Source organism: Equus quagga, chromosome 15 (assembly GCF_021613505.1).
Source record: "Equus quagga isolate Etosha38 chromosome 15, UCLA_HA_Equagga_1.0, whole genome shotgun sequence".
In the NCBI taxonomy this organism is placed as follows: Eukaryota; Metazoa; Chordata; class Mammalia; order Perissodactyla; family Equidae; genus Equus; species Equus quagga.
In genome coordinates this window covers 91,939,869-91,965,194 of record NC_060281.1, presented here as the reverse complement: position 1 = coordinate 91,965,194, position 25,326 = coordinate 91,939,869, and the positions used below count along the sequence as shown (strand labels likewise).

At 60.8% G+C, this 25,326-nt stretch overlaps 1 protein-coding gene across 1 annotated transcript; it reads left to right on the top strand.

The window, feature by feature from the left end:
• The first annotated feature begins 9,690 nt into the window (after positions 1 to 9,690).
• Positions 9,691 to 24,181, top strand: GGT1 (gamma-glutamyltransferase 1). The gene is made up of 14 exons (XM_046640593.1): positions 9,691 to 10,683; positions 13,091 to 13,262; positions 13,817 to 13,981; positions 14,526 to 14,656; positions 14,805 to 14,891; positions 17,648 to 17,840; positions 18,201 to 18,358; positions 19,272 to 19,421; positions 19,904 to 20,040; positions 22,681 to 22,868; positions 23,071 to 23,198; positions 23,294 to 23,406; positions 23,481 to 23,594; positions 23,905 to 24,181. Exons 3-14 carry the CDS (start codon positions 13,821 to 13,823, stop codon positions 24,049 to 24,051), a joined length of 1,707 nt encoding a protein of 568 aa, XP_046496549.1. The 5' UTR covers positions 9,691 to 10,683; positions 13,091 to 13,262; positions 13,817 to 13,820; the 3' UTR covers positions 24,052 to 24,181.
• Positions 24,182 to 25,326: the final 1,145 nt, after the last annotated feature.

Genomic DNA, 25,326 nt, shown 5'->3' with positions numbered 1-25,326 from the left:
GGGGGGTCTCGCTGGAGGAGGCCCTCGCCCGCGCTAGACCGGGCCCTGGAGCTCTGTCACCAGGGCTGGAGCCGCCGGGGGAGGCTTGGTGCCTCTAAGCCTCTGGCCCCAGTGCTGACTGTGGAACAGTCGCTTTGGCGGCGCAAAGAGTCCTGGACTTAGGATCAGGGCGAGGTGGGTGGGGCTTCCGCTGCCATTTGCCCGTCTTAGGCAGTGCCAGCACCTCCTTTCAGGATTCTCCCCCACAGCGAGCAATAGTAGTATTTGACCTGTCCACCCTGCGTGGACACTCTGGCATTGACAAATGTTTTCTGCCCCTCCCTGCTTGGCTGAGAGCAGGCAGGCTGGGCAGGCGGGGTGGAGCCCGCCCCCTCTAACTGCCCCCTGGGAGGTAAATGGCATGGAGAGTGCTAGTTAAATGGTAAGCTCGGCTCCAGGCAGGATGGCAGCAGGCCGGCTGCACGTGCTCCTGGCTTCAGTCCTCCTGTCTGACAGGAGGCGGGGCAGTGTGAGGAGGGGGAGCCCTGACTCCTCCAGGGATCAGGTTTGAGCTGGGGACCCACCCAGCTGGAGGCCTGCTGTCCCCTGCAGCCCGCCCCCCAGCTCTGGGCCCCTGCGTTCCCTGGGTAGGGGGCATTTGGGGCACTAGGCTCCAGACTCCGACTCCCACAGCAAGGAGAGTGTGTCCAGCCTGTGAGGACAGTGTGCCCGGGCATGGGTGCAGGAGAGGTGAGCCTGGACGGAGCTGTGTGGGGATGAGGGGAGGCTGGCCCCGGGGCACATGGTAAGTGAGGGCAGAGTCAGGCTCCTTCTCTTGGGTTAAGCATTGCCCCCTAGGAGTGTGTCCAGGGACAGGGTGCTGGGCTCTGTGGTCTCCCAAGGCTGAGCCCCTGAGACGAGGCAGAGGACGGCTTAGTATCCTCATCCCTTGGCCACCTGCTGAACCCTAACCCCTGTTGCTGCCTAACTGGGTACCCCTGTTGAGCCTGTACGTGGGGCCTTTCTATCCTGGGCCCCCTTCTCCCCTGCCATCTGCCAGCTGGACCCAGCCGCCTCCCCTCCCCGTCTCCATAGCCCGTGTTATCCTGGAGCCACCCTGGCAACACAGGTTTCCTCTTTGGCAAAGCTGCCTGGCCGGCCTTCCTCTGGGGCCAAGGTGTCACTGAACTGACGTGGTGGTAATGAGACCAGAGACTTCAGCAACCTCATTGCCCCAGGGACCTCTCAGACCCCCTGTCCAAAGCTGGCAGCCTGGTAAGACCCTCCTCACCCTCCCCCACAAACTCAGGGCTAGAGCCAGAGCTGGGAGGTCTCCCAGATCCTGACCATGTCCTTCCAGAGGCTGAGCCAGGCCTGAAAATTGCTCCCTCCAACGTGAGAAGGCTGAGGCAGTGTGGGGGTGGGGAAAGGGAGGGCTGAGCCTGGGTGTCATGAAGGGGGCAACCCAGGCAGTGGCATAGGGGGATGCCCAGAGCTCAGAGTTCTGTAGAAAGCAGAGCACTGCCCCCCAATCCCCCAGCCTTACCCGTCACCCCTCACCCCACCCTCTGTGTCCTTGGCTGAGAGATTCCTGGAAGTCATTTTCCCAGGGAAGGAGGGAGTGTGGTGTCTGGACCCAGATCTCTGGGTGGGCCTCCCTCAGCCTCCTGGGGGGTGGGGTGTAGGTTGAGTTGCCTCTTGGGGACTCTTTCAGGCCTAACCTGATCTGGGCGGGAGGCCCCAGAGACAGAGCTGTGCCCTCAGGAGTGGGGACATGGTTCCCCCTCACTAGTTTCCGTGCGTCCTTAACTCAAGGCTGCTGGCCCTCTCCCTGGAGTGGCCCTGGGCAGCAGAGCTGTTTTTGTGGAGACCCCATGGGGTGGGAGAGGTGGGCTGTGATGTTGCCCTCTCAGCCCCCAGGGCTGATGTGGGGGTTCCGGGGCCTGTACTGAGTCTCTTGGGGCAGCCCGGCCACCCCGGGGCAGCCAGGGAGGTGGGAGGTGGGTGAGCCAGAGAGGCAGATGGGAGGAACACGACTAGACCCCAGGCCCTGCTGGGGGCATCTTGGGCCCCAAGAGGGGCCTGCCAGGAGACAAGTAGCAGCGACAGCCACACCCCTGGCTTCCCAAGCCCTCGGCCACCCATGTGGTGGCCCAGCTGGAGTGACAGGGAACCAAGGTCCACTTGACCCAGCAGGCGAGGTGGAGGCCTGCAGCTGGAGCTAGAACTGGACCTGCCCCCACTTTGGGCCTCTTCTCTACCCACCCAGTGGGCTAGTCCAAGCCCAGGAGGAGGAACGCCAGCCCAGGGCTGACGGTACCTCAGCAAGTAGCCACGTGACACTGAGCCTCCTGGCAGCCACTGCAAAGAAGGACACAGGATGGTTTTGGAACTCACTAGGAGGAAGAAAGCAGACAGACGTTCTATAGAGACAGTTTCCCCTAGAGCTGGCTCTACAGGGACAGGTTGTGAGCCTTCTGCAGGGCCAGGAATCACCATGGGTGTCACAAGTGTAGGCTCAGGACCTGGATTTGCATCCCCTGGACCTGCTCTTTTTTTTTTTTTTTCTGAAGAAGATTTGCCCTGAGCTAACATCTGTCGCCAATCTTCCTCTTTTTGTATGTGAGCCATCGCCACAACATGGCCACTGATAGACCAGTGGTATAGGTCTGCGCCTGGGAACTGAACCTGGGGAGCTGAAGTGGAGCATGCTGAACTTAACCACTAGGTCCCTGGGGCTGGCCTGGACCTGCTCCTTTTTGGGGGTACAAACATAGGCAAAGTAGGTTGCTGTATTAGTTTTCTGTGGCTGTCATAACAAATCACCACAAACTGGGTCGCTTAAAATGACAGAAATTGATTCTCTCACAGTTCTGGAGGCCAGAGGTCTGAAACGAAGGTGGCAGCAGGCCGTGCTCTCTCTAAAGGTGCGAGGGGAGGATCCTTCTGTGCCTTTCCCTAGCGTCTGGTGGTTACTGGCAGTCCTTGGCCTCCTCGGCTTGTGGCTGCATCACTCTGGTCTCTGCCTCCCTGGTCACCTGCCTTCTCCCCTGTGTCTGTGCGTCTCTCTTCACATCGCCTTCTTATAAGGACATTGGTTGTTGGATTTAGGGCCCCCCAATTCAGTGTGATTGTGATCTCATCTTAACTAATGACATCTACAAAGACTCTATTTCCAAATGAGGTCACATTTGGAGCTCCTGGGTGGATATGAATTTAGGGGGACACTCTTCAACCCACTATAGTAGTTTCTGCAAACCTCAGTTTCTTCATCAGTAAAATGGGGAAAACTCAAATGCCCATCTGGGAAAGATGTTGTGGGCTTAGGCACAACAAGGAAAGAGTCAGGCACACAGCAGTTTTGGATGTATGTGAGCTCTTTTTACTATCGAATCTTTAGTGGCTTTATACTGAATCCACCCAGCCACCTGACGGCCATCGTGTGTCCATTCAGTGATGATCACTGGGCCCTGTGGAGACTAAGACAGACACCGGAAGTCAAACAGCTACCACACAGAGGTGGGGAGCTGTGATGGGGGGCCCCCAGGCACTGCGGGAACCGAGGAAGTCACTTGACCAGGGGCGGAGGAGGGCTCCCGGAGGAGGTGGCATTGAGGTTGGGGTCTGAAGGAAGAGTGATAGCATTCGATCCCAGCTGGGAGAGCAGTGGGTGAACCGCAGGGAGGAAGAGGCGGGGCCCCAGCACAGCAGGAATTTATCTGGGGGGCGAAGGGGGCCTTTGAAGAGATGTTCTGTGGGGGAAGCACATGCTCAAGTTTGCAGGCTGAGCGCTGGGGCTGCCGTGGGGTAACTGGCAGGCTGGGGATCTGTGAGGAAGAGTTACCAGGTGAGGGGGTGGTCCGGGGGGGGCTGGGGTCAGGTGTGGCCGGGACGCGGTGTGGAGGTGTAGCTGGATGGGCCAATGAGGAGCAGGGGTGGCTGCTCAGGGCCAGACTCTGGCTAATGTGGCTGGTGGAGGTCTGGGGAGGGTCTCCTTAGCCCAGGTTTGGGCATGTCGACCTGAGGCCGTGGAGACAAGAGTGCATCAGCTGGAGTGGGGCTGGGGTGTGGATGCGACTCAGCCTTCCTCCCCGACCTCCTGGAGCTCCCAGACACCGCGGAGGGTAATTATGAGATGATGTGATAAATGCTACCTGTGCACGGTCTGTGGGCAGCGCAGACAGGGTGGCTGGAGAGGGGCCCTTACCAGTTCTAGGCTCTGAGCTGCTCATCAGACAGGGACAGAGGCAGCTGAAGGCCCGCATGTCAGAGCCACGGAGGGCCGGGGCTCACGCAGCCTGCACATGGCTGCCTCAGTGACTCTCTCCAACACCTGTCTTAATGATCCTGCTCTCCAGATAGACATCTGAGGGCAGGAAGAGGAGACCCTGGGACAAATTTGAACCTAGGGCCTCTGGAGCCCATGCGCTAGGCCGAGCTGCCATCCTGCTCCGAGTTTGGGAGTTGGACTATGGTTCACCAGGTGCCAGACTGGCCCCTCTGCCGGCCGTTCCCAGGTGTTAACAAGCTCACATCTCTGGAAGCCCACGCACTTGGCTAGGCTCCAGCCTCGTCAAAGGTGGGTGCTGAAATGGTGAATGCTGCAAATGGCTCCAGGGGGTGTGGGCCAGGCCCTGGGGCCACGGGGGCTCTGCCTGGGCCTGCGGACGGCCAGAGCACACCCCGCCCCTCCACCACGGGGCAGTGCCAGCCCTTCACCAAGCTTGAGTCTTCCTTCCGTCCCTTTAATGGGGCCTACATGGCTCTGAGAGGCTGTGGCCAGGTAGCCAAAGGGTCTGGGGTGGCTCCTGCTCCTCTGCTCTGTGGCCTCAGGATAGCGGGCAGGGTGTGAGGCCAGGCCCACCTGAAGCAGGCCGACTCTCGCAGCCTGCAGAAAGCATTCCAAGAAGGCAAATCGGGGCCTAAAGTTGGGAAGAACTTGCCAACCAACCATGGTCTTGCTGTCTTTAGAGGTACTGAGCTCCCCCTCAGGACACTTGTCCAAGTTGACCCTTCTCGGGGGCCGGAGAGGGGAGATCACAGACTAAATGTTTGAGACTCTGTGATCTTTAAGTTGATTAAGACTTCCAGTGCTTGGATTTGAAGTCACTTTGGTTCAGCCCGTTTACCAAATACCTCCTTGGTGCAGATACCAGGGGACACCAAAGGTCCTGGCTGACAGCAGGTTTCCTGGCTCCCAGCGGGTCCTGAGAGCCTGTCCCTGCAGTTCTGAAGGATGGGTCAGACGCTGCTCGCATCAGGACCAGCCTGCCTGGCCCACTCACTGGGAGCCTCACCACTGCATTTTGGGATGTTGTGTGTCTCCCACCTGGGTCCCTCCCGGGGCATGAGGCTCCCTCGGCACCTCCTGGGCTCAGGCACAGGTGCTCCCAGGACCTGACAGCAGGGCAGGGCATGGCCGCGGCTGCAATGAGATGCCACTTGCAGGAAGTAGTTTGTAGCGCCTTCGCCTTTTCATGGGTCCCTGTCCTGAGTAACTTTGAGCTAGTCCCTTCCCCTCTTGGGCTGTGGTTCCTGTGCCAGTAGCACCCTTCTTGTTCCACCAGTGCCTTGTTTTCCCATGCACAGAGATGGGGCAGACTGAGCCTGTCAGAACAAGAAGGGCCTTGGAGGCCACTTGGGCCCATTTCTCAGAGTGGGAGATGGGCCAGGTGCCCAGCCGCCCCCACACACTGGACCAGTGCCTTCAGCCTCCCATCTGGCCAAGGCCCCCGAGGTGCTTTCGGTTGCTGGTGCCTGCACAGCAGGGGTGATTAGGAGATGAAAGGCATCCGGATGGTGGGGTGGTGTCCCCCGTGCTGCCTTGGCAGTTGCCCCTGGCTGAAGGCCAGCCCAGCCCAGGAAATCTCCTCAAGGAACAAGGACACAGAGAGCCCTGCTCGACCAGTCCCCAGCCAGCGCCCCATCAATGCTCCCTTCTTCCCATGGCCCCTGCCCTCTGCCTGGCTGAAGAGCTAATGGTCACCCACCAGGGTCTTAATGAATGAGCCAGGGTTAATGGGTTACCCGGCCCGGTGATATATTCACCAGCCTCCAGGCTCTCAAAGTCCAGACGCACTGGCCTGGCCTTCACGATCTGAGCTCAGCCACTTCCCTTCCCGGCCTTGATGCCTCAGGGTTCAGGAAGGGCTTAGGGAGGTCAAGAGTCTTTCCTGTACCCTCGCTGCTCCCGGAGATGACTCCAGTGCCTGGCCTCCAGGCTCAAGTGTTTCCCTCCACCTGGTGTGTCCTCGGCAATCCAATCGCTGCTCTGCCCTGATCCTCAAGCCCCCTCTTCCTCGGGGCCCTGGGCTTCTCCTCCTCCTTGGCTGACCATACTAGTACTTCTCCAGGCCTGCTGGGGGCTCCTTGAGAGAAGAATCTGGACAGGCCAGGATTGGGTGGGAGGATGAATAAATGAATGAATGAATGATGAATGGTCAATGAATCAGTTTAAGCCAGGGCCATGCTGGTAGCAGCCATTCTGGCCAGCAGCAGGCCATGTGCGGACCTCAGAGGCACAGGGAGGCGTGAGATTGCCCGCCCTGTGGGGACACCCGCTCCATCTCATTGGATGGGCCGGGGCCGGTGGGGGCACAAGCGACGGCTCTGTCCCCCGCCCCCACTGCCTTGTGTCCTCCATCAACCTGCCTGCTCATGGCCCCAGAAAGTCGGGGGATGAGGAAAGGCTCCCCTGGGTCAGGTGACTCCCTTCAGTCCAGGTGACCAGGGGCCTTGGAGTGACAGTGCCTGCCACCCTACCTGCAGCCTGAGGGTCAGGGAGAGGGCGTGTTTGGAGGGGCACCCCCTACCCCCGGAGTTGTGGAGAGGGTCTCAGGCTTCTCAGGTCCAGTGCAGCCTCAGATGCTTGTGTCCCAACCCCCACTGGTGCAGGCATCTGGCTGCACCCAGTGCTATGTGACCCCTCTCCGGACATCCTAAGTAGGGGCAGCCCACCTCCAGGGAGACCCTTGGTCTGACCTGCCTCTCCCTGAAACCCAACCTCATTCAGCCCCACTGAGGCCATCAAAGCTCAGGTTTCTCATTCAAGGTTGGGACCCCACTGGGCTCAGAGAGGCTGGCAGCTGTCCTGGGCCACACAGCCCTAGGGTCAGGACCAGGAGCCAGCCCTCCTGCCACCTGGAAAGGTTCCTGTGCCTTTAAAGCGTCTCCCCCGCCCAGGCCAGCAGGGGGAAGGTGGGGAGGAGCTGGGTCACAGCAGGTGCACTGGGGACTCAGCTCTGTGCTCTGTGCGCAGAGCAAGAAGACTGACCAGCTCAGGAGCGAGTAAGCCTAACCGGTGTCTGGCTGGAACCCAGTGCTGTGTGAGTCCAAGTATGGCTTACCCTCTCTGAGCTGCTGGACACCATAGGTGGGGGAAGCTCAGGCTTGGGGCATCCCAGGAGCGTCTGGAGGCCTAGGTTCCGGCCCCAGCTCTGCTGTGTGCTGGCCTGTTCTGGAGGAGTCCCTCTTGCGCTCAAGCCTCAGTTTATGCACATGCGTAACGGGAGTGAGCTGCCCTTCAGGGTGGCGGGTTGGGGCTTGTGTGGACGGATCCTGCAGAGGGTTTGCACAGATGGGCAGAGTCTTAGGTTCTCTGTCTGACTGTATCTGAGCTGTGTGCTTCTGTTTCTTGAGGGTAAGGAGGTTTGAGACTGCCTTCTGGCTCACTCTGCCACGGGTGAGGGATGGGTCGGGGGGGGGGGGGGGCGCCGGGTGGAGCCGCCTGACTTCTCTGAAGAAGCCGCAGCACCCAGGAAGTGGACTTCTTGGAATTAAGAGAGAGGAGTGCAGCGTGGAGAAACTGAGGCCCAGGAGGATCTGGGAGCCCAGGGTGGGGAGAGTTGCTGGGGGGTCAGGTCTGGAGTGGAGCTGGAGCTGTGATGGGGGCTGAGACACTGTGTCCTCAGGCCGTGCTTACCCCTCTAGAGTTCTTTTTTTTTTTTTTTTGAGGAAGATTAGCCCTGAGCTAACATCTGCCACCAGTACTCCTCTTTTTGCTGAGGAAGACTGGCCCTGAGTTCACATCCGTGCTCATCCTCCTCTACTTTTTTATATGTGGGACACCTGCCACAGCATGGCTTAACAAGCAGTGTGAAGGTGCACACCCGGGGTCCAAACCGGTGAACCCTGGGCCACTGAAGCAGAACGTGAGAACTTAACTGCTACGCCACCGGGCCGGCCCCCGCTCTGGAGTTCTGGTTGTGGCTGTGGTGCATGGAGCAGGGTCGGTTGTACAAGGAGTCATTGCACAACTCTAGGGGGCGCCTGCCACTCTCCAGTCATTGCTGGCGTGTTTGGCTCTTTCGACAGGTTTGCGGCAGGTAGTACTTATCAAGTCTTGGGGAGGGGGCCTTTTTCTAATTCTCAAGCCTATGCCGCCAAGGTAGGCAGCGAGGGAGACAGATCCCAATTTGGGTCTGGATAGTGTTAAGCTCCCTGTCCAGAGGTGTGGGCAGGGCTCAGGGAGCTGCATTCTTATACCCAGGGGAGTGACTCCTCACTGTGAGCTGGCAGTGACAGGGCCAGGGTGATGGGTCCTGGGCTTGCCTGCTGGGCCTCGTGCGTCCTGGGGCCAGCTGACCTTGGCCAGTTTGCTTCTACCTAAGCTCCATTTCCTGTCTGTGAATGGGTTTGGGCCTGTACCCTGGTTTCACCCTTGTGGCTCTGGGGTTGTGGTGACACAGCTGTCGAGCTGGGTTGGAGGATTAACAGAGAAACTCCAGGCTGGCTGGTCTGTCTTCCTCTTCTCATGCTCCCTTCTCTGCTGTGTCCCGGGAGCCTGCTCCACTTAGCCTAAATTCAGCTTGTGTGTGAGTGTTTGTGTGTGTGTGTTAGGAGGGGGTGATGCTGTTGCCAGAGTCAGTATCTCTGGTGGATGAGGCTTGCACATTCCTGGGGACAGGGAGCTCACCACCTGTTGTGCCTAGGACAGGAGCCATGGGGTCTGGAGAAGACCTCCAACCCCACTCCTGTAGCCTTTCCTGGGATGACCTTTCCTGGGCAGACCCACTGCCCCCAGTTCCCCTCTCTGCATGAAGGGGATTTGGGGCTGACTGGGACAGAAACTGACCCGCTCGAAATGTGAGGAAGGGCCTTCTTTGTTCTGTACTCATGCCTCTGTTGACACAGCCTTTGTTGAGACACCTTCCTTCCTGTCTCCCCTCCCTGGAACCTGCAGGTGCTTCTAGGCTGCATCTGTGCCCCATCAAAGGCAGCTCTCTGTCCTCTAACTTATCCCTTCCCAGGGTTTTCCTGCTGGGGTCACCTGTGGGGTCTGGGCCGTGCTCTGACCACTCAGACAGGCTTCCTGTCTTCACGCTGCTGCTGATACCACTGTGCCTCTTACCATTCCAGGCAGGGAGAAAACTGCAGAGCAGGCTCAGGCTGGGGACAGAGCCCTGTGGCTCTCCACTGCAGACCCCTCCCAGCCGACTGCCCTGCAATGCAGCCACTCAGGCAGGGCCAAACCCCCTGCTGGTTCCTGGCTCCTGCACTGCTCATCTTCCCAGTCACCTGGGTCTGCGGGGGTTAGGGGGCAATATCCAGGGGAAGAGCTCAGTCGTAGCACCCCACATGGGGGCTATTGAGGATTTCACAGGAGTACATTTGGTGAGTTTCATCCTGAGCCTGCTCAGGGGCAGTGGGTGACAGGACAAGGCCAGTGTGGGCAGCACTACCTGGGTGGCTCTGTGTCTCCTTCTATCTATCAGATGGCGCAGCCTCGCAGGGTGGCTGTGGGTTAGGTGTTACAGACGGGGAGTGGGGGGCTCCCAGGGGGCCCCGACACAGCTGGCCAGGGAGCAGTGGAGGGAGCCATGACCAGGAAGGACTCCTTGTCCTTGGCAGATAAAGGCTAAGGGGGAATGGAGAACAGTGTTCAAGGTCTCCTGGGCTGAGCCTGCAACTGCTTCTGACTTGGGACCTCCTTGGCCGGCTGGTCAGGGACATGCAGCAACTCGGGGGCAGGTTCAGGGTGGCTGGGATGGCACTGCTGGGCTGTGTAAGTTTGGACCAGCTCTGGCCTTCTCTGGGCCCTGCCGTTCCAGGCTGTTCAGGTGGTTCCTTGGGCCTGGGGAACTAACATTCCTGGATTGGCGGTAGAACCAGTCTGGGCGTGCAGCCCCAGGCTGTGTTCCAGCGAGGCATCCTGGGCATCTGGCTGTGGGGTGAGGTGAGGCCTCTCAGATCTGGGTTCTGGTCTGGTGCCGGCAGCACTCCTGCTCCACTGCCTCAGGAGCCATCTCTGGGACACTGGGGTGGCCCTGGGGTTCAGATGTTCTGAGCAGGAACAGGGCGAGCCAGTGGGGTCCCCAGCCTGCATCTCACCTGAGGGGCTCGCCAGCAGACTACCCTTTGGAGGGAACTGAGTCCAGGAGAGGGGGCCCACCTGCTCTGTCACCACAACTCTCCTTCACTGTTGGGGCCACACTCCTTGTCTGCTGCCACTGCCACGGGGACCCCAAGGGTCACTGCTGTCACGGCCCCTCCCACCACCCGCCCAGGGCCCTCCCAGGTCTATGTGAACTTTAATCACCTGCTGACAGGCCAAACACGGCACTTCCGTGCTGTAGTGACATCAGCATCTGGCCGTCCTCCCTGTCAGGCTGGACCTCTCTCAGAGGACTGCCTCCTCCTACCCTGCTCAGACGCCTTCGACGGGGCGCCCCGCCGGCCTCTTGCCCCTTGGGACCGGGTGAGCACGTGAGTTCCTCTTGCCCCTTTCCTGCCTCTGCTCCTCCTTGGAGGTCCCCACCCCCAGATCCCAATCCTAGTGCTGAGGCCCCCTGAGGAGCTCTGCAGGGGCCGAGGCGTGGCTCCGGGCAGCTCCTCACGGAGGCCCAGCCGGCCCTGCGGCTGAGACTTTCCCAGGCAGACACTTCTGCCTCCTCCTCCCGACCAGTGCCCCAGCCCAGAGCTGTCTTCTGAGGAACAGGGGCTCTCCTGGGCCTCCACTGCTCCCGGCCTCAGGTAAGCCCACCAGGGTCACAAGGAGTGGGGTTTGAGGCCAAGCGCTGAGCCCGACCCGTACTCTGGCCTCAGTTTCCCCTCACCGATTTGGGTGAGAGCCAGGCCTCTGGGCTTGGACAATGTTTTAGCGAGTCTTTGAGAAAAACTGTGAGGTGGGGGGGGTGGGGGGGTGGGTGGGAAACGGAAGCCCAATCCCCCAGCAGGGTGTCTTCCGCAGGGCTGGGGACGTCTGCCTCGGGGGGTGTGGGGCCAGGCCTCCCTGCTGCCTTGCCCAGGGAGGAGGAGATGGGGGTCAGTGCCCACCCCCCCACACTCTTCTTGGCCTCGCCGGTTCCCCCTGCCCCTCGGGGAGCCCACTTGGGCCCTCGGGTGGACGGATGGACAGAGGAGGCTGGAACCCAGACCTCAGGAGGCCATGGCTGGCTCATCCCAGGAGTCTGAGGGGAGAGATGAGATCCCTGAAGAGGGGCTCCACTGGCTGCCCCAAGCCTGAGAGAGCTGAGGCTATGCCCCAAGGTGCCAGTGTGGCCTTGCCCGGGGGGCAGGACTCGAGTGCCTCCTTGGCGAGTGTGGCTGCGTCTATGTCGGGGAGGAGGTCACCTGCCCCTGCTCTGTCCACCCCGCCCCCTGCCACATGTGATGGGAAAGTTCTGTGTCCGAAACAGATGCCGTCCGTTACCAGTCCAGCTCCTGGGGTCCCTCAGACCTCCTGGCACAGCTGTCTCCATCAGGAACTCTTTTTTTTTTTAAATTGTTTCTATTTTTACTTCTTCTCCCCAACGCCCCCCAGTACATAGTTGTATATTTTAGCTGTGGGTCCTTCTAGTTGTGGCATGTGAGAGGCAACCTCAGCAGGTGCCATGTCCGTGCCCAGGATCCGAACCAGTGAAAGCCTGGGCTGCTGAAGCAGAGCTTGTGAACTTAATCACTTGGCCACGGTGCTCTTAACGCAGGAACCCAGCCTCCCTGCCAGGGCCCAGGGTGTGCCCCGAGGGCTGTCAGGCCTGGCAGGGGACAGAGGGCACGGACTATCCTGAGGGCAGTGGGGCGGGGCGCAGGGCCTAGTTGGCACTTTGGAGAGAGCCCTCTGGCTGCTTTGTGGAGGACTGAAGAGCAGAGGATGCCTTGCTGGTGGGAGGGGGAACTCCTTGCAGTGCGGGAGTCCAGCCGGAAAGAGTGGTACCTGGATTCAGTCAAGGTGGTCAAGGGGGAGAGTAGGGACTGGCTTTGATCCTACATGGGGAATGGGGTAGTGACCTGCATCATGACCACCTGCTGAGCCCCGAGAGGAGAAAGCCCTTCCGTGCTGGCGTCTGTGCCCCCACCCCCCACCATGGGACTCCATACCTAGACCACCTCTGGGGCACTGTGTCTGGCCCCTGGAGTTAAGACCCTCTGAAAAGGACATGGCAAGCCAGAAGGGTCCCAGCCTGGGGCTCACCAGCAAACATCCATCCTTTAGAGGGTACTGAGTCTGGGAGAGGGGATCCCTGCTTCTGTCGCCACACCTCTCCTTCCCTGTTGGCCTCATACCCCTTGCCTGCTGTCACCGCCACAGGGACCCCAAGAGTCACTGCTGTCCTTCCCTGCATGTCTTGGAAGGGTGTCAACAGGGAAATAAACAGTGAGCAAGAGGCTGATAGGCTTCCCTCCTCCGCGCAGGCCTCCAGGGCTTCCCCCAGCGTAGCCCAATGCAGCCAGCAATTACCTAGCGCTTCATATCTTCCAGTCTGCTTATCTTCCCGCCACCCTGAGCGGGGCGCCTCTGGCACGCCCACTGGACAGATGGTTGGTTGACTCGTCCGAGGCCCCGCAGCAGGCAGGTGAGGGGTGGATCTGGGCTCAGATGGGGCAGGCTGGCTCTTCTGCTCCTGGCATGCATGTGGGCTTCACCCCGTCCTCACACGATGTGCTCACCAGCGAATGCCAGCCTAGCGCAGGAGTCCCCCGCCGTCCCTTCCCTGCTCTGCACACTGTCTCCCAGCTGTGCCTGGGAGCAAGGCTGGGAGAATTCACGCCAACCTGGGAGCGAACAGCCCCCTCTTGGCTTCAGAGTTCCCCTGGAGGCAGGGAAGCCTTGCAGAGCTCCCTGGGGAGGGCGGGGCGCAGGCTGCCTCAGGGACACTGTCTGGATTTTCAGGAGGACGAGGAGGCTGCGTGGCCGGCGTGTCTCTCTGGAGCAGGTTCTGTGGCCACGGTCTCCTGCAGAGCGTGAGGGAGACCCAGTTGTTTCGCCAGCCATTTCAGGCAAACCCTCGCAGCTCGCGTGGCCACCTCCCCAGGCAAGGCGCCCCTCCTGTCTGCTGAGGAAGGTAGGCCCCTGCCCTGCGGCGGCTGCGCTGAGGACATCAGGAGACTGTGGGTGCCCCTTTTGAGGGCACTGTGGAGGCTGAACCCCATGCTCTGCTGCAGGCTGCTCTGGGGGACGCATGGACAGTGCCGGGCTCTGGGCTGATGTGGGGGCCACAGAAAGACCCAGGCCCAGCTTGTCCCTCCTGGACTCCTTGCTGGGCCGTGGAGGGCTCGGCCACTGTGAGGAGACAGACACCTCCCTGCAGAAGCAGGGACACCTGAAATCTGGGGGCTCCCGGGAGGGGTCCCTGCTGGAGATGGGATCCTTACAGGGATGGGGCCCCGAGGATAAGCAGAGAGGACTGGGGGAGGCAGAGATGGGGCGAGGGACTTCTGGCGAAGGGAATGGCCTGAGCGAAGGTCAGGAGGTTGGCCAGCCCGCATGTGTTCTGGGCGGCTGGAGGGAGACAGGGACAGATTTCTGAGACTGTGCCCTGTAGGGGCGGGGGTCAGGATGTGTGCAAGGCCAGGCAAGTGGCAGTCCCCTGACCCTGCTCCTGCCTCGTGCCCACAGAGCCATGAAGAAGCGGTACCTGGTGCTGGCCCTGCTGTCTGCGGCCCTGGTGCTCCTCATCGTCGGCCTCTGCCTCTGGCTGCCCTCCTCCTCCAGGCCACCCACCCACGTGTACGCCAGGGCAGCCGTGGCGGCGGACGCCAAGCACTGCTCGGAGATCGGGAGGTGAGTGCAGACAGAGACCCTGGAGGACAGCAACCATAAGCAGACCAGGGCCATACTCTCCCCTCTCCGAGACAGCTCTCTCACCTATAAGCGGGCTGCCTGGACAAGTCGTGTCCTTTCCTTGGGCCTTCTCAGCAGCCTCTGGTCAGTGGAGAAGGGGACACTGACCCCGAGAGCAGGCGCGGGTCTCCCAGCCCCAGGGGGACCCCTTCCCTTGGTTCTAAGGGTGCCTGTCTCTTTGGATAAACTCTGCCGTTTGATGCTATTTTAGACTCCTGGCTCATGTTATATACAAACATCAGTTCCCACTTAAAGACTTAAACAGAAAAAAATATTATTAATAAAAAGTAACAATTTTTTTTCAATTATAAAAGTCATGTATGTCTATTTGCTTGAAAATGAGGAAAATATAAGCCCATCGGTTTTAGAGTTACATTTATAAAACAAAATCCCTACAGACTCCTCTTGCGTCCTCCTTTGGGTAGGGTGCGCGTGGGTGGTGGGGATCCCACAGATTGTCACCGCCCCCACATGCCACGTGCAGGGATGTGCTCCAAGAGGGCGGCTCGGCGGTGGACGCTGCCATCGCGGCCCTCCTGTGCGTGGGGCTCATGAACGCCCACAGCATGGGCATCGGGGGCGGCCTGTTCCTCACCATCTACAACAGCAGCACGCGTGAGTGCCGGCCGGCAGCGGGAGTGCGAGGGGAGTGGCTGGGGGCGCCTGGCGGGCACTTGGGCTGGGGCACAGCTGGGTGGGCCCCGGGCTCAGGCAGCGGGAGGGGCTGGTGTTGGTCGGGCCTGCCCACTGCTTCTCCTTCCAGGAAAAGCTGAGATCATCAATGCCCGAGAGGTGGCCCCTGGGCGGGCCTTTGCCAGCATGTTCAACAGCTCGGAGCAGTCACAGCAAGGTGAGGCAGAAGCTCAGGGTGTGGACTCAGAGCTGGGGTGGGTCCGAGGAAGGCATGAGCATGCCCCTGTCCGGGGTCAGGCACAGCTCTGCAGTCGCTGATGCCCAGCCCTCCCGTCCCTTCCTGGCCCCGTAAGCCCCTCCCACAATGAGTGGTCAAGACCATCCTCATGGAGAATAAAGGGATGGAGCTTCTGTTATTTCCGCTCAGGCCCCTCCAGGGCCCCCCTGTGTTGGTACATGAAGAGAATTATTACAACAACTTGCACATCCTCGGGTCACTGGAGCCAGCCCTCTGCTCAGCCATTTTCACCAACGAGCCCCTTGAATCCTCTCTGTATGCGTGGTGGCAGAGCACTGTATTAATTCCCATTTTACAGGTGGGGATGTTAAGGCCCAGAGAGGTCATACAGACCAGCTGAGGTCACACAGCTGCATGGTGGTGAAGCTGGGATGGAACCCAGGCTGTCTAAACAGACATCCGAATCATTCATTCATTCGTTCACCTGTGGGATAGCTCCTTGGATTATGGCACATTCTCTCTATTCTAACCCTGCCTTAGGCAGAGAGGAGGCTGAAGGGAACCCATGGCCACCAGGAGGTGCCGCTCCATGGACCCCCAAATGGATCACAGGATGGGAGGCTGGAGGGGAGGAGGGGCAGGGCCCAGAGGCCATAGCGTGTCTGATCCCCTGCTGTGGGCTCTGCCCCTCAAGCTGGGGCTCTGGGCGGGGCCCTGTGAGCATCCCCTCTGGAGTCCTCTCCAACATACAGAGGCTTTGAATTTTTGCACTTGTTGGGAAACTCAGAATGTGTAGAAATGAAATCATTCGGAGTGTGAGATTGCCGGAATCTTGTGGATGCTTGGAATTCATTTATTTAAGCAGGACTCGTTAGGCACCGTCTACAGTGTCACGGCTGTTCCCCAAGCTGGGGTACAAAATGAAGGCAACAGATGAAATCGGGTCTAGTCAGGCTGGCATTCCAGGTGGGGAGGAGAGCGGCTGAGCCAACACGAGCGCGCCGCGTGCTGACGGGAAAGCGGAGGTGGGAAGGGCGCCCGGGTTTCTCGAGGGTGGCCTGGGCCGGAGGGGCATCTGAGCAGAGACCCACAGGCAGGGGTTGGGTGGGGGGAGCCTGTCTGGGGGAAGAGCGAGTGACCCAGGCAGGAAGGGCAGGGACAGAGCCCTGTGGGAGCCAGTGAGATGGCAATGAGTGACACAGGGTCAGAGGGAACGGCCCAGGCTGTGTCGGAGCTTGTGGGTCATCGTGAAGACCCTGCCTCTTGTCTAAAGGAGGAGGGGGCCCCTGGAGTGTGTGAGTGGGAGGGACGGGCCTGGCCTGTGTCTGATCGGACGCTCGGGCTGCTTCAGAGGGCAGGAGAGCAAGCTGCCTGCCATCAGGCCATCTGTCAGGAGGGTGGCGGTTGGTGGCTGTGCTGAACACATTCAGAAGGCAAAGCCTCAGATTTGCTGAAGGATTGGGTGTGACACGAGTGCTGGGGGTCCCAGATGCCCCCCGGGTTTTAGGTCTGCACCTAGAAGGACAGGGTGGCCCTAACAGAGACCAGCAAGGCTGCGGGGGAGGGGGTTTGGGTGACAGTCGGGAGTTGGGCCCTGGGTGTGTTAAGTTTGGGGTGCCGTTTTTGAGCAGGCAGGTACATCCTCAGATCTGGCCAACAGGGGAGCAGGCCAGGCCAGAGAGTAATTTGGGGGTCTCCAGCGTGTAAATGGACGTGCTGATCTGGAGGAGGTCACTAAGAGAGTGAGAGTGGACGGAGCAGAGAGGACGTGAAGAGAGCCAGGCAGGCGGGACGCAGAGGTGGCCTGGGAGGAGACAGCGATGGGGCAGGGGAGGCGAAGTGGAGAAGGGACCCTGGCCTGGCAGCGTGGGGGTCACTGGTGACGCTGGCGAGCAGAGTGGCGTGAGAGCCGGGTTGGCCCGCGGTGAGTGTGGCGTTTACTCAGGGTGGGGGGACTTGTGTGCTGGGCGTGAGCCCTCCCGAGACGTGCAGGAATCGTAACAACTGGCTCTCAGGACCGCGTGCCCAATTTTAGGGTGGAAGAGGCAGCCCGAGGGTGGCCAAAAAGGCCCCGGTCGTCTCAGAGGAGAAAACAGGAGGGTGCCTGGGAGGGGACCACGGGGAACCGGGACCCAGGGGTCTGTTTGCAGTGGAGTCATGGGCTCCTCGAAGGTCAGAGCTGGAAGGCAAAACTCTTTATGGTCAGATGGGGAAACTGAGGCCCAGAGAGTGCTGTGGGGCAGGGATTTGGACTCAGTCTGGGTTCCGGGACAGTAGAAGAGAGGAAGGGCCCGGCCCAGCGTTGAGAGTGGCCTGGCTTGCACTGGGGATGTTGGCAGGTTCTGGTGGAACCCTGGCATCTCAGGGGATGAGAGCCTTGGCCCGGGAGGCTCAGACTGAGACGGTAGGGGTCCAGCTTCCTCATAGTCTTGTCGTGCAACTGAGAGCCTAGCACAGGATTTCAGACATGGCGGCCCCTGCAGAGACAGACGTCTGAGTCTGGGAACAGCAGAACCCAGCATGTGCGCTGCCTCCTCTCCCTCCTGCGCCTTTGTCAGCATCCCCAGCCGAGCTGCACTGCTGCCTGCTGAGTCCACATATGGCCTCAAAACTCCGTTTCTTTCCTGAGCCTCGCTAGTACCATCTGGGGACTGTGCCTGGGGTGCTGCCCGGGACAGCATCTCTCCTGATGTCCCCTGCCTGGAGCCACTCACCGCGTCCCTCTCCCTCTGCAGGGGGGCTGTCGGTGGCGGTTCCCGGTGAGATCCGAGGCTATGAGCTGGCGCACCAGCGGCACGGGCGGCTGCCCTGGGCCCGCCTCTTCCAGCCCAGCATCCAGCTGGCCCGCGAGGGCTTCCCTGTGGGGAAGGGCTTGGCGGCAGCCCTGGCGAAAAGTCAGGCTGCGATTGAGGGACAGCCCTCGCTGTGGTGAGTCTGTGGGTGTTGGCCTGCCCTAGGGCACAGGCTGGGCAGAGGGGCCAATGTCCCTGCCGCCGTGAGTGGCTGGCTCAGTGCTTCAGGAACCTGTGCTGGTGGAGACGGGGTCGAGAAGGCACAAACCTCTTACCACCTGTGTGCAGACACATTCTGAGCCTGTGTGTCCTGAGTGGCAGGGGACTCTAGGAGGCGTGGGCTGGACATGGGGAGGACGAGCCCTGAGTGACAGGGCCACCCACCTGTGGGCAGGTGCCGAGCGCCCTTTGTTCTCATCTCCTTGTGTCGGGGGTGGGGGTGGTCTGGCCCAGCCCGCCCCACCTGCCTGCCTCACGGGAGCCTGCTCTGCCCCAGCGAGGTATTCTGCCGCAATGGAAAAGTGCTGCAGGAAGGCGACAAAGTGACCATGTCGCGGCTGGCCGACACGTACCAGACGCTGGCCTCGGAGGGCGCCAAGGCCTTCTACAACGGGAGCCTCACAGCCCAGATCGTCAAGGACATCCAGGCGACTGGTGAGCAGATGACCCTGGGGGCCTCGGGCAAGGTCCTCCAGTCCTGCCTGGGCTGGGCACCGGGCCCTCAGGGAGCGCCTGGCAGAGGAGGGTCACAGATGTGTTGCAGTCAGTGACAGGCCGTGTGGATCCACAGCTCCTGGTTAGGTCAGAGCCCACAGGGGGTGAATGGAGGCAGAGGCAGGAACTGGGGCAGTGGAAGCAATGAAGTGCAGACCTGGGAGGGGAGGACTTCCTGGAGGAGGTGGTCCTAAGCTGCAGATGAGGTTGGACTTTGTAGGCAGAGAGAGAAAGGGCGTTCCTGGCAGAGGGAACAAGCTAAGGCTTGGAGAGAGGGTTTTAATTCTCGGGGAGGGTCACGGGGATGAGGCGGGACTTGGTGAGGAGGCATGGCAGGGGCTGCAGGCAGGGGCCTGCGGTCGGGCCCTTGTGGGACAGATTCTGATGGACTGGGGCCGGGGAGCCTGATGCTGCCCCTCCCTCCCCAAGCTGTGGACTTCTTCATGGTATTTTTGTCTGCGTATCACAGAGGAGGGTGATTAGGATCTTGACACTGGAAATTAGCCTGTAAATACGCTGTCTGTCTGGAGCATTTCCCTGGAGAATTAAGGGCCCACTTCCACTCACCCATTAGTCACGGAAAGAGGGCACTGAGCAGGGGGAGACGGAAGCAGGTGTTTTCCACTTGGAGAAGACCCTCTGGCCGCCAAGAGCAGTGGCATGCTGGGAGGCCAGGGGGGCAAGCAGGTCGACAGCAGATGGCCTGGGCCCGGCCGTGGGTAGGTGGCACTGTCGGCAGGACAGAGGGGCTGAGAGCAGGGCCGGCAGGGCTCCCAGATCCCCAGCCCCTAATACTGCAGCCCCATCCTCGTGTCTGCCTCCCACCCCTGCACCATTTGCTGTCCCATTACAGGGGGCATTGTGACAGCCGAGGACCTGAACAACTACCGTGCGGAGCTGATCGAGCAGCCGCTGAGCATCAGCCTCGGGGACGCCCAGCTCTACATGCCCAGCGCCCCGCTCAGTGGACCGGTGCTGGCCCTCATCCTCAACATCCTCAAAGGTGCGCCGTCCCACCGCGGCCCTGTAGGGGGCAGTGCAGAGCGACCCTGGAGGGGCAGGCTCAGGGCTGGAGGAGGAGGAGTGGTTGGCAGGGAGAGGTGTGAGCAGAGTCCAAGGGGTGGGAACAGCCCGTGCAAAGCTGCAGGGGTGAGGAGCTGGTTTGCCCCAGGCACCCAATGCCAGAAGTTCACGGCTGGGGGCTGGTCCAAAGGGTGCTTCTGGTCAGTCTAAGCCATCATCTGTGACCGCGTGGACTGAGTAGCCTTCTGGCTTGACATGTGAGGCCCAGGCCCTTGCCTCATTCCACCCTTACCTGCCTCCTAAGCCGCCACTGCTGTTGGTTATTAAGTGTCACCCTTCTCAAGGTGGGTCAGGGTCCAGGGAGGTGTGAGCCCGTCCCGGGGGCACCCAGTTGTCTTGGCTGAGCTGGGCTGTCCTAAGGGCCCTGGGGCTGCCAAGGTGCATCTGGCTCTGCCCAACCAGGGTACAACTTCTCCCGGGAGAGCGTGGAGACCCCTGAGAGGAAGGGCCTGACCTATCACCGCATCGTGGAGGCCTTCCGGTTCGCCTACGCCAAGAGGACCCTGCTCGGGGACCCCAAGTTTGTCAATGTGACCCAGGTGAGGGACAGGGGCTGGCCTGAGATGGGCAGGGGGCCTGCTGTGGAGGTGCCAGGAGGACTCCTTAGGGCCACCCCAGTCTCATGAATGCTTTATTAATTCATTCCTACTACCAACTTCAGTGGTGGTCCTACTATATGCAGGGATGGATTGGTGACTCCAAGTCCTGGCCTCTGCCCCACTTTGCTTACAGTGTGACAGACTTGGCAATGAGTTATTAGTGCCCCCACCCCTGTCTGGCCACACTCCCACCTCAGGGCCTTTGCACATGCTGTACATTTGGCCTGGAGGGTTCTGGAGTGGTCAGTGCTGAGGTGAGGAACGCATAGGGATTTGCAGCCCTCAGGGGTGATGAGAGGGATGGGTAAGGGGAGAGGACCAGCGTTCCAGGTGGGCAGATGCCTTGGCCACCTGCCTCCTGGTCACACCCAGGAGCTAACGCTTCCCAGATCCCTACCCAGGTCCTGTACCTTCCAACCCACTTACCACCAGGTGCCCCAGCTCCAGGCTGGGCCTCCGCTGCCATGCCCATCACATCCCTCCTTACCTACATGGAGCCCCCCATGCTGAGGTAGACCTGCAGAGGCCCACACTGACCTGTGCCTCCCAGGAGGGACCCAGCTATCCAGCAGCCCTATGCCCTCCCGGTCTCCTCTCCTTCCCGATGACCATTCTGTCCCCACTACTCCTCACTGCTGCCAGTGACCTGGTGTCTTGGATCCCTGAGGTGACAGAAGCCACTGTACCGTGCCTCCTCTGTCCTCCCCCCGGCTAAGGCCGGCCCTGCTGCTCACCCCCTCGCTGACCCAGCACACCCGTCCTGCAACGCGGCTCTGCCTCTTGGGTTCCCGTGCTGCCCTTTCTGGTGGAACATTCTGGAGAGAGACACATGCTGCTGTTGCTCCAGAACCCTCCAGCCCGCCCGGTCCTCTGCTCCCTCACAGCAAACTCTGCATCTGGAGCCCCTCCCACGGCCGCCCTGCCTTGCTCCACGCCCATGCTGCGAGGCCACCCCCCCAGCCTCAGTTTCCCTCTGGGCCCTCTCAGCAGTCACACAGTCCCTGACCTCCTTCTCGCCTCAGCTTCTTACTTTGAACGTCACGGGCACTGTGCCGCGCTTGCTCCCTCTCCCACCTCTCTCCATCCCTCTGTCCTTCGTGCTCTCCTGCGGGCTGGTGGGCAGTGAGTCACAGACACCGGACTCCAGGCTGTGTCTCCTCAGAGGGGGACTCCTACGCGCTGACATCGAGGGTGTGAGACCCGTTAGATGCCTGTGTCGGGAACACTGGGGGTCCTGGGGGCTTTTCGGCCCAGGGCCCATGAAGCTCACGCCTCACAGGCGCTGTTAGGAATCTCCAGGCCCCTTGCCTCCAGGAGCCTCAGCTGCTTCTTTGGCTCTCGAGCCCAGGGCGGTTGACACCAGAATCTCCTGCATCCTGGGCTTCACTTTCTGTTTCTCTGGGAGATTCAGGCGGAACATTTTCGCTTTGGATTAGCCAGTGAATCCGTGGGGTATTGCTGGAAACTTCTGGAGGCCTTTCCTTTGCTCGGCTCCCAGGACCCACTTGCCGGCCCCTCCCTCACCTCCTCCTCTCCTCTCTCCGTCTGTCTTCTCCTCTGTCTGTCTGGCTGCCCTGGGGCTCTGACCAGGCTCAGGGCTTTAAGCAGGCGCCTGAGGCCAATGTCCCCACATCTAGACCTCGGCCCGACCTTGCCCGTGAACCCCACATGCATGGGTCCCCCACCCACCTGAGCTGGCTTTTCAGTGTCCAAGGGGCACCGTCCAAAATTGAGTTCCCGACTGTCCCCCGCACTGCCCCTTCTGCAGTGTTCACCTCCCCAGCTAACAACCACTCTGGACTGAAGACCTGGGGGCCATTGTCTCCTCTTTCTCTCCTCCCTGGGTGAGCCACCATCCTGTCTCACCTGGATGATGTCATAGCCTCCCAGTTGAGCTCCACCCAAGGCCCCACCTGGCCACCAGAGGGATCCTGTGAATATACCCACTGGCGTGCTCACACCTCTGCCCCAAGGCCGTGTGGCTCAGAGCCAAGCCAAAGTGCTTACGGGGCGTGTGAGGACCTATGGGACCGGCACCTCTGGGATCTTCAACCTCCTCTCTTCCTAACCCCATTCATTGTCTGCCTGTCACTCGCAGGCCTACCTCAGGGCCTTTGCACTAGCCATCCAGGCCTCATTCAGGGCTCACTTCAGATGTCACTTCTTCGAGAAGCCCTCCCCAACCACTTCATCCCCTACCCTGTTCCTCTCCATCCTCCTTAGCTGGAATGTTCTCTCCAGCCTGTCCCTGCCTGCCTTTGTCTTCCCTGCAATGAGGCAGGGACCTGTGTCCGTTCCCTGCAGATCCCCCAGGGCTGGGCACACAGTACAAGCTCACTGAATGAATGAATGATTGCACGCAGCGAGAGTGGGGCTTGGGGGACGGAGAAGCAGACATTCAGAGTTACAGCAGAGACAGCGGTGGAGAGAGCGGGTCAGACAGGCCTTGTGAGGCTGACGGTGCAGGCAGGTTGTGGTCAGAGCTGTGGTCGGGGGCTTTCTGAGAGCTGCTCGCACAAGCCTGTGCCCCCTCCCTGCCCCCCCCCCAACTTCCTCAGGCCAGCTCTGGGGTCTCGGCAGGTGATCCACAACATGACCTCTGAGTTCTTCGCTGCCCAGCTTCGGGCCCGGATCTCCGACGACACCACTCACCCGACCTCCTACTATGAGCCTGAGTTCTACACTCCAGATGGCGGGGGTACCGCCCACCTGTCCGTGGTTGCGGAGGACGGCAGCGCCGTGTCAGCCACCAGCACCATCAACCTCTAGTAGGGGCTGCCAGGTGGCCTGGGTGGGCCAGGGACTGCCCGTGTGTCCAGGAAGGGGGCTCCCTCAACCCCTTTCGTAGAGGGAAACTGAGGCCCCACCTTGGTAGAGCGCTTGCCCCAGGCCTCGTGGGGAGCAAGCTGGAGCATTGTCAGGTGGGAGGGCGCTGGGCGGGCACAGCTGCCTGACCCAGCCCGCTTGTAGCTTCGGTTCCAAGGTGCGATCGCCGGTCAGCGGGATCCTGTTCAACGATGAGATGGATGACTTCAGCAGCCCCAACATCACCAACGAGTTTGGGGTGCCCCCCTCACCGGCCAACTTCATCAAGCCAGGTGTGGGGTGGCGGGCTCGAGCAGGGAGGAGGCTGGTGTCCCGGAAAGGCAGCTGACCATCTCTCTGTCCCCTTTTGCACACCTGCTGGCCACAGGGAAGCAGCCGCTCTCTTCCATGTGCCCGGCGATCATCGTGGGCCGGGACGGCCAGGTCCGCATGGTGGTGGGTGCTTCCGGGGGCACGCAGATCACCACGGCCACCGCGCTGGTATGTGCCACCCCCCTGTGCCCCCAGCCCCTGCCCCCAGGCCACGCTGACCCCATCCCCACCACCACCCCTAGGCCATTATCCACAGCCTGTGGTTCGGCTACGATGTGAAGCGGGCGGTGGAGGAGCCCCGGCTACACAACCAGCTCCTGCCCAACACCACGACGCTGGAGAGAGACATTGACCAGGTGGGGCAGGGGCGGGGAAACCGAGCCACAGTGGGGAGCTACAAGGTGTCTTGGGATGAGGGCCTGGATCTCCTGAGTCATCACAGAGTGGCCCATGGCTGGTGTCTTCTGCCTGGGGCAGATGACCCTCACGCCTGCTGCCTGGGCCATCTTGAGCCCCCATGCAGTGAGTGCCAGGCCATCTGCTCCAATGAGACCCAATAGACCCAGCTGCCCCCAGCTTGCTCTTTCTGGCCACTAGGCCACACAGGTGTGGTTCAGATGGTGTCTTGGGCCCCACTGAGGCCTCTCTCTCCCATCCCACCCCCAGGCGGTGGTTGCAGCCCTGAAGAGCCGGCACCACCAAACGACAGTGACACCCACCTTCATCGCTGTGGTGCAGGCCATTGTCCACACGGCTGGTGGCTGGGCAGCTGCCTCAGACTCCAGGAAAGGAGGGGAGCCTGCCGGCTACTGAGTACCCAGGATGGGGAAGGCTGACTGGCAACCCAGGGAAGAGATGCCCACTGGGGCCAGGAGTGGGACTTTGGGGGATGTGCTTCCCCTGTAAGTGGCAAAGCGTGCAATAAATAAGGGTCGCAGCGCCAGGCTCTGGGCAGTTTTGCCAGTCAGCTCCCAGTCCCTGTACCTTAGCATCCTGTGTGTGAAATGGAGTCGTCTGGCAGCAAAGGATGCAAAGACGGGATTCAGAGGTTTTTACACCTCGGGCGCTGGAGTTAACCTCAGCATTTTCACCAGAGCCTGGTGGGTGGGGCAGGAGGGGGACACGCAGGGCAGGTCCCTGCCGAGCACTGTTCTTTCCCTCTGAACCCCAGGACCAGGGGCCAGGCCATCCCTTCCTGGGCTGGCCAGCCGCACTTCCCAGTGTTGGCCACCAGGGGGTGCCATGACCCTGGTGTGTACTTGGGCAGATGGCGACCAGCAGATGCTGGGAACCCCGGTACCTTCTTGGGATATCCAGGCTCACCCCACCCAGGACACGGGAGGTGAAGCTGAGTCTGAGGAGTGGGATTGGACAAGAAGCTGGAGTGGAATACGTTAGTGAGAGCCAGGCCCTGGGGGCTTTCCAACACAAACCCAGCATGACACCCAAGCTGTGATCAGCTCCAGGAAGCCCAGTTCTCAGGGAAAAGAGAACTGGAAGAGGTTCCCAGATCCCGAGGGTCAGGCCTGGGGCTGGCGGGCGGCCAGAGAGCTTAGCCCAGAGAGGGTGGATCTCTACGGGCCTGCCTGACACAGCATCCTGCCCCTTCCACTGAGGGCCAGCCCCCGCCCGCTCAGGGTCTGCTAGCTCATCCTTTACACACAACTGTAGCGAAGGAAGGGAGGCACTGGGAAAGGCTGGTGGGGGGGGGGGTGCTGAGGAGGGGATCCCAGCCCCACAGCCAGGTCTCCCCCTGACTGGTGAGCACAAGTGGGGCCCCTGAGGGTAGGGGGCGCAGGGGCCAGGAGAGGCCAGGTCTCGGCTCTCTTTCATGAGGTGGGAAAACCTGGGGCTTCCAAAGCGCCCACAGAGAGACGGGTTTTGGCCTGCAGAGACCCCCAGGTCTGAGCCCTGAGGCCTTGAGGGTGGCATCTCTGGGGTCCGCAGGCAACGGGATGGAGGCTGGGCTGGTAGGGTGTGCAAGTCCCTCCTTAGCCCTCACTTTGGTCCCATAGGAAAGGCCATGGCCCATTTGCAGAGGAGAAGACTGAGGCCTGAGGGGCAGCCCATTTGCCGTGGAGGTGGGGG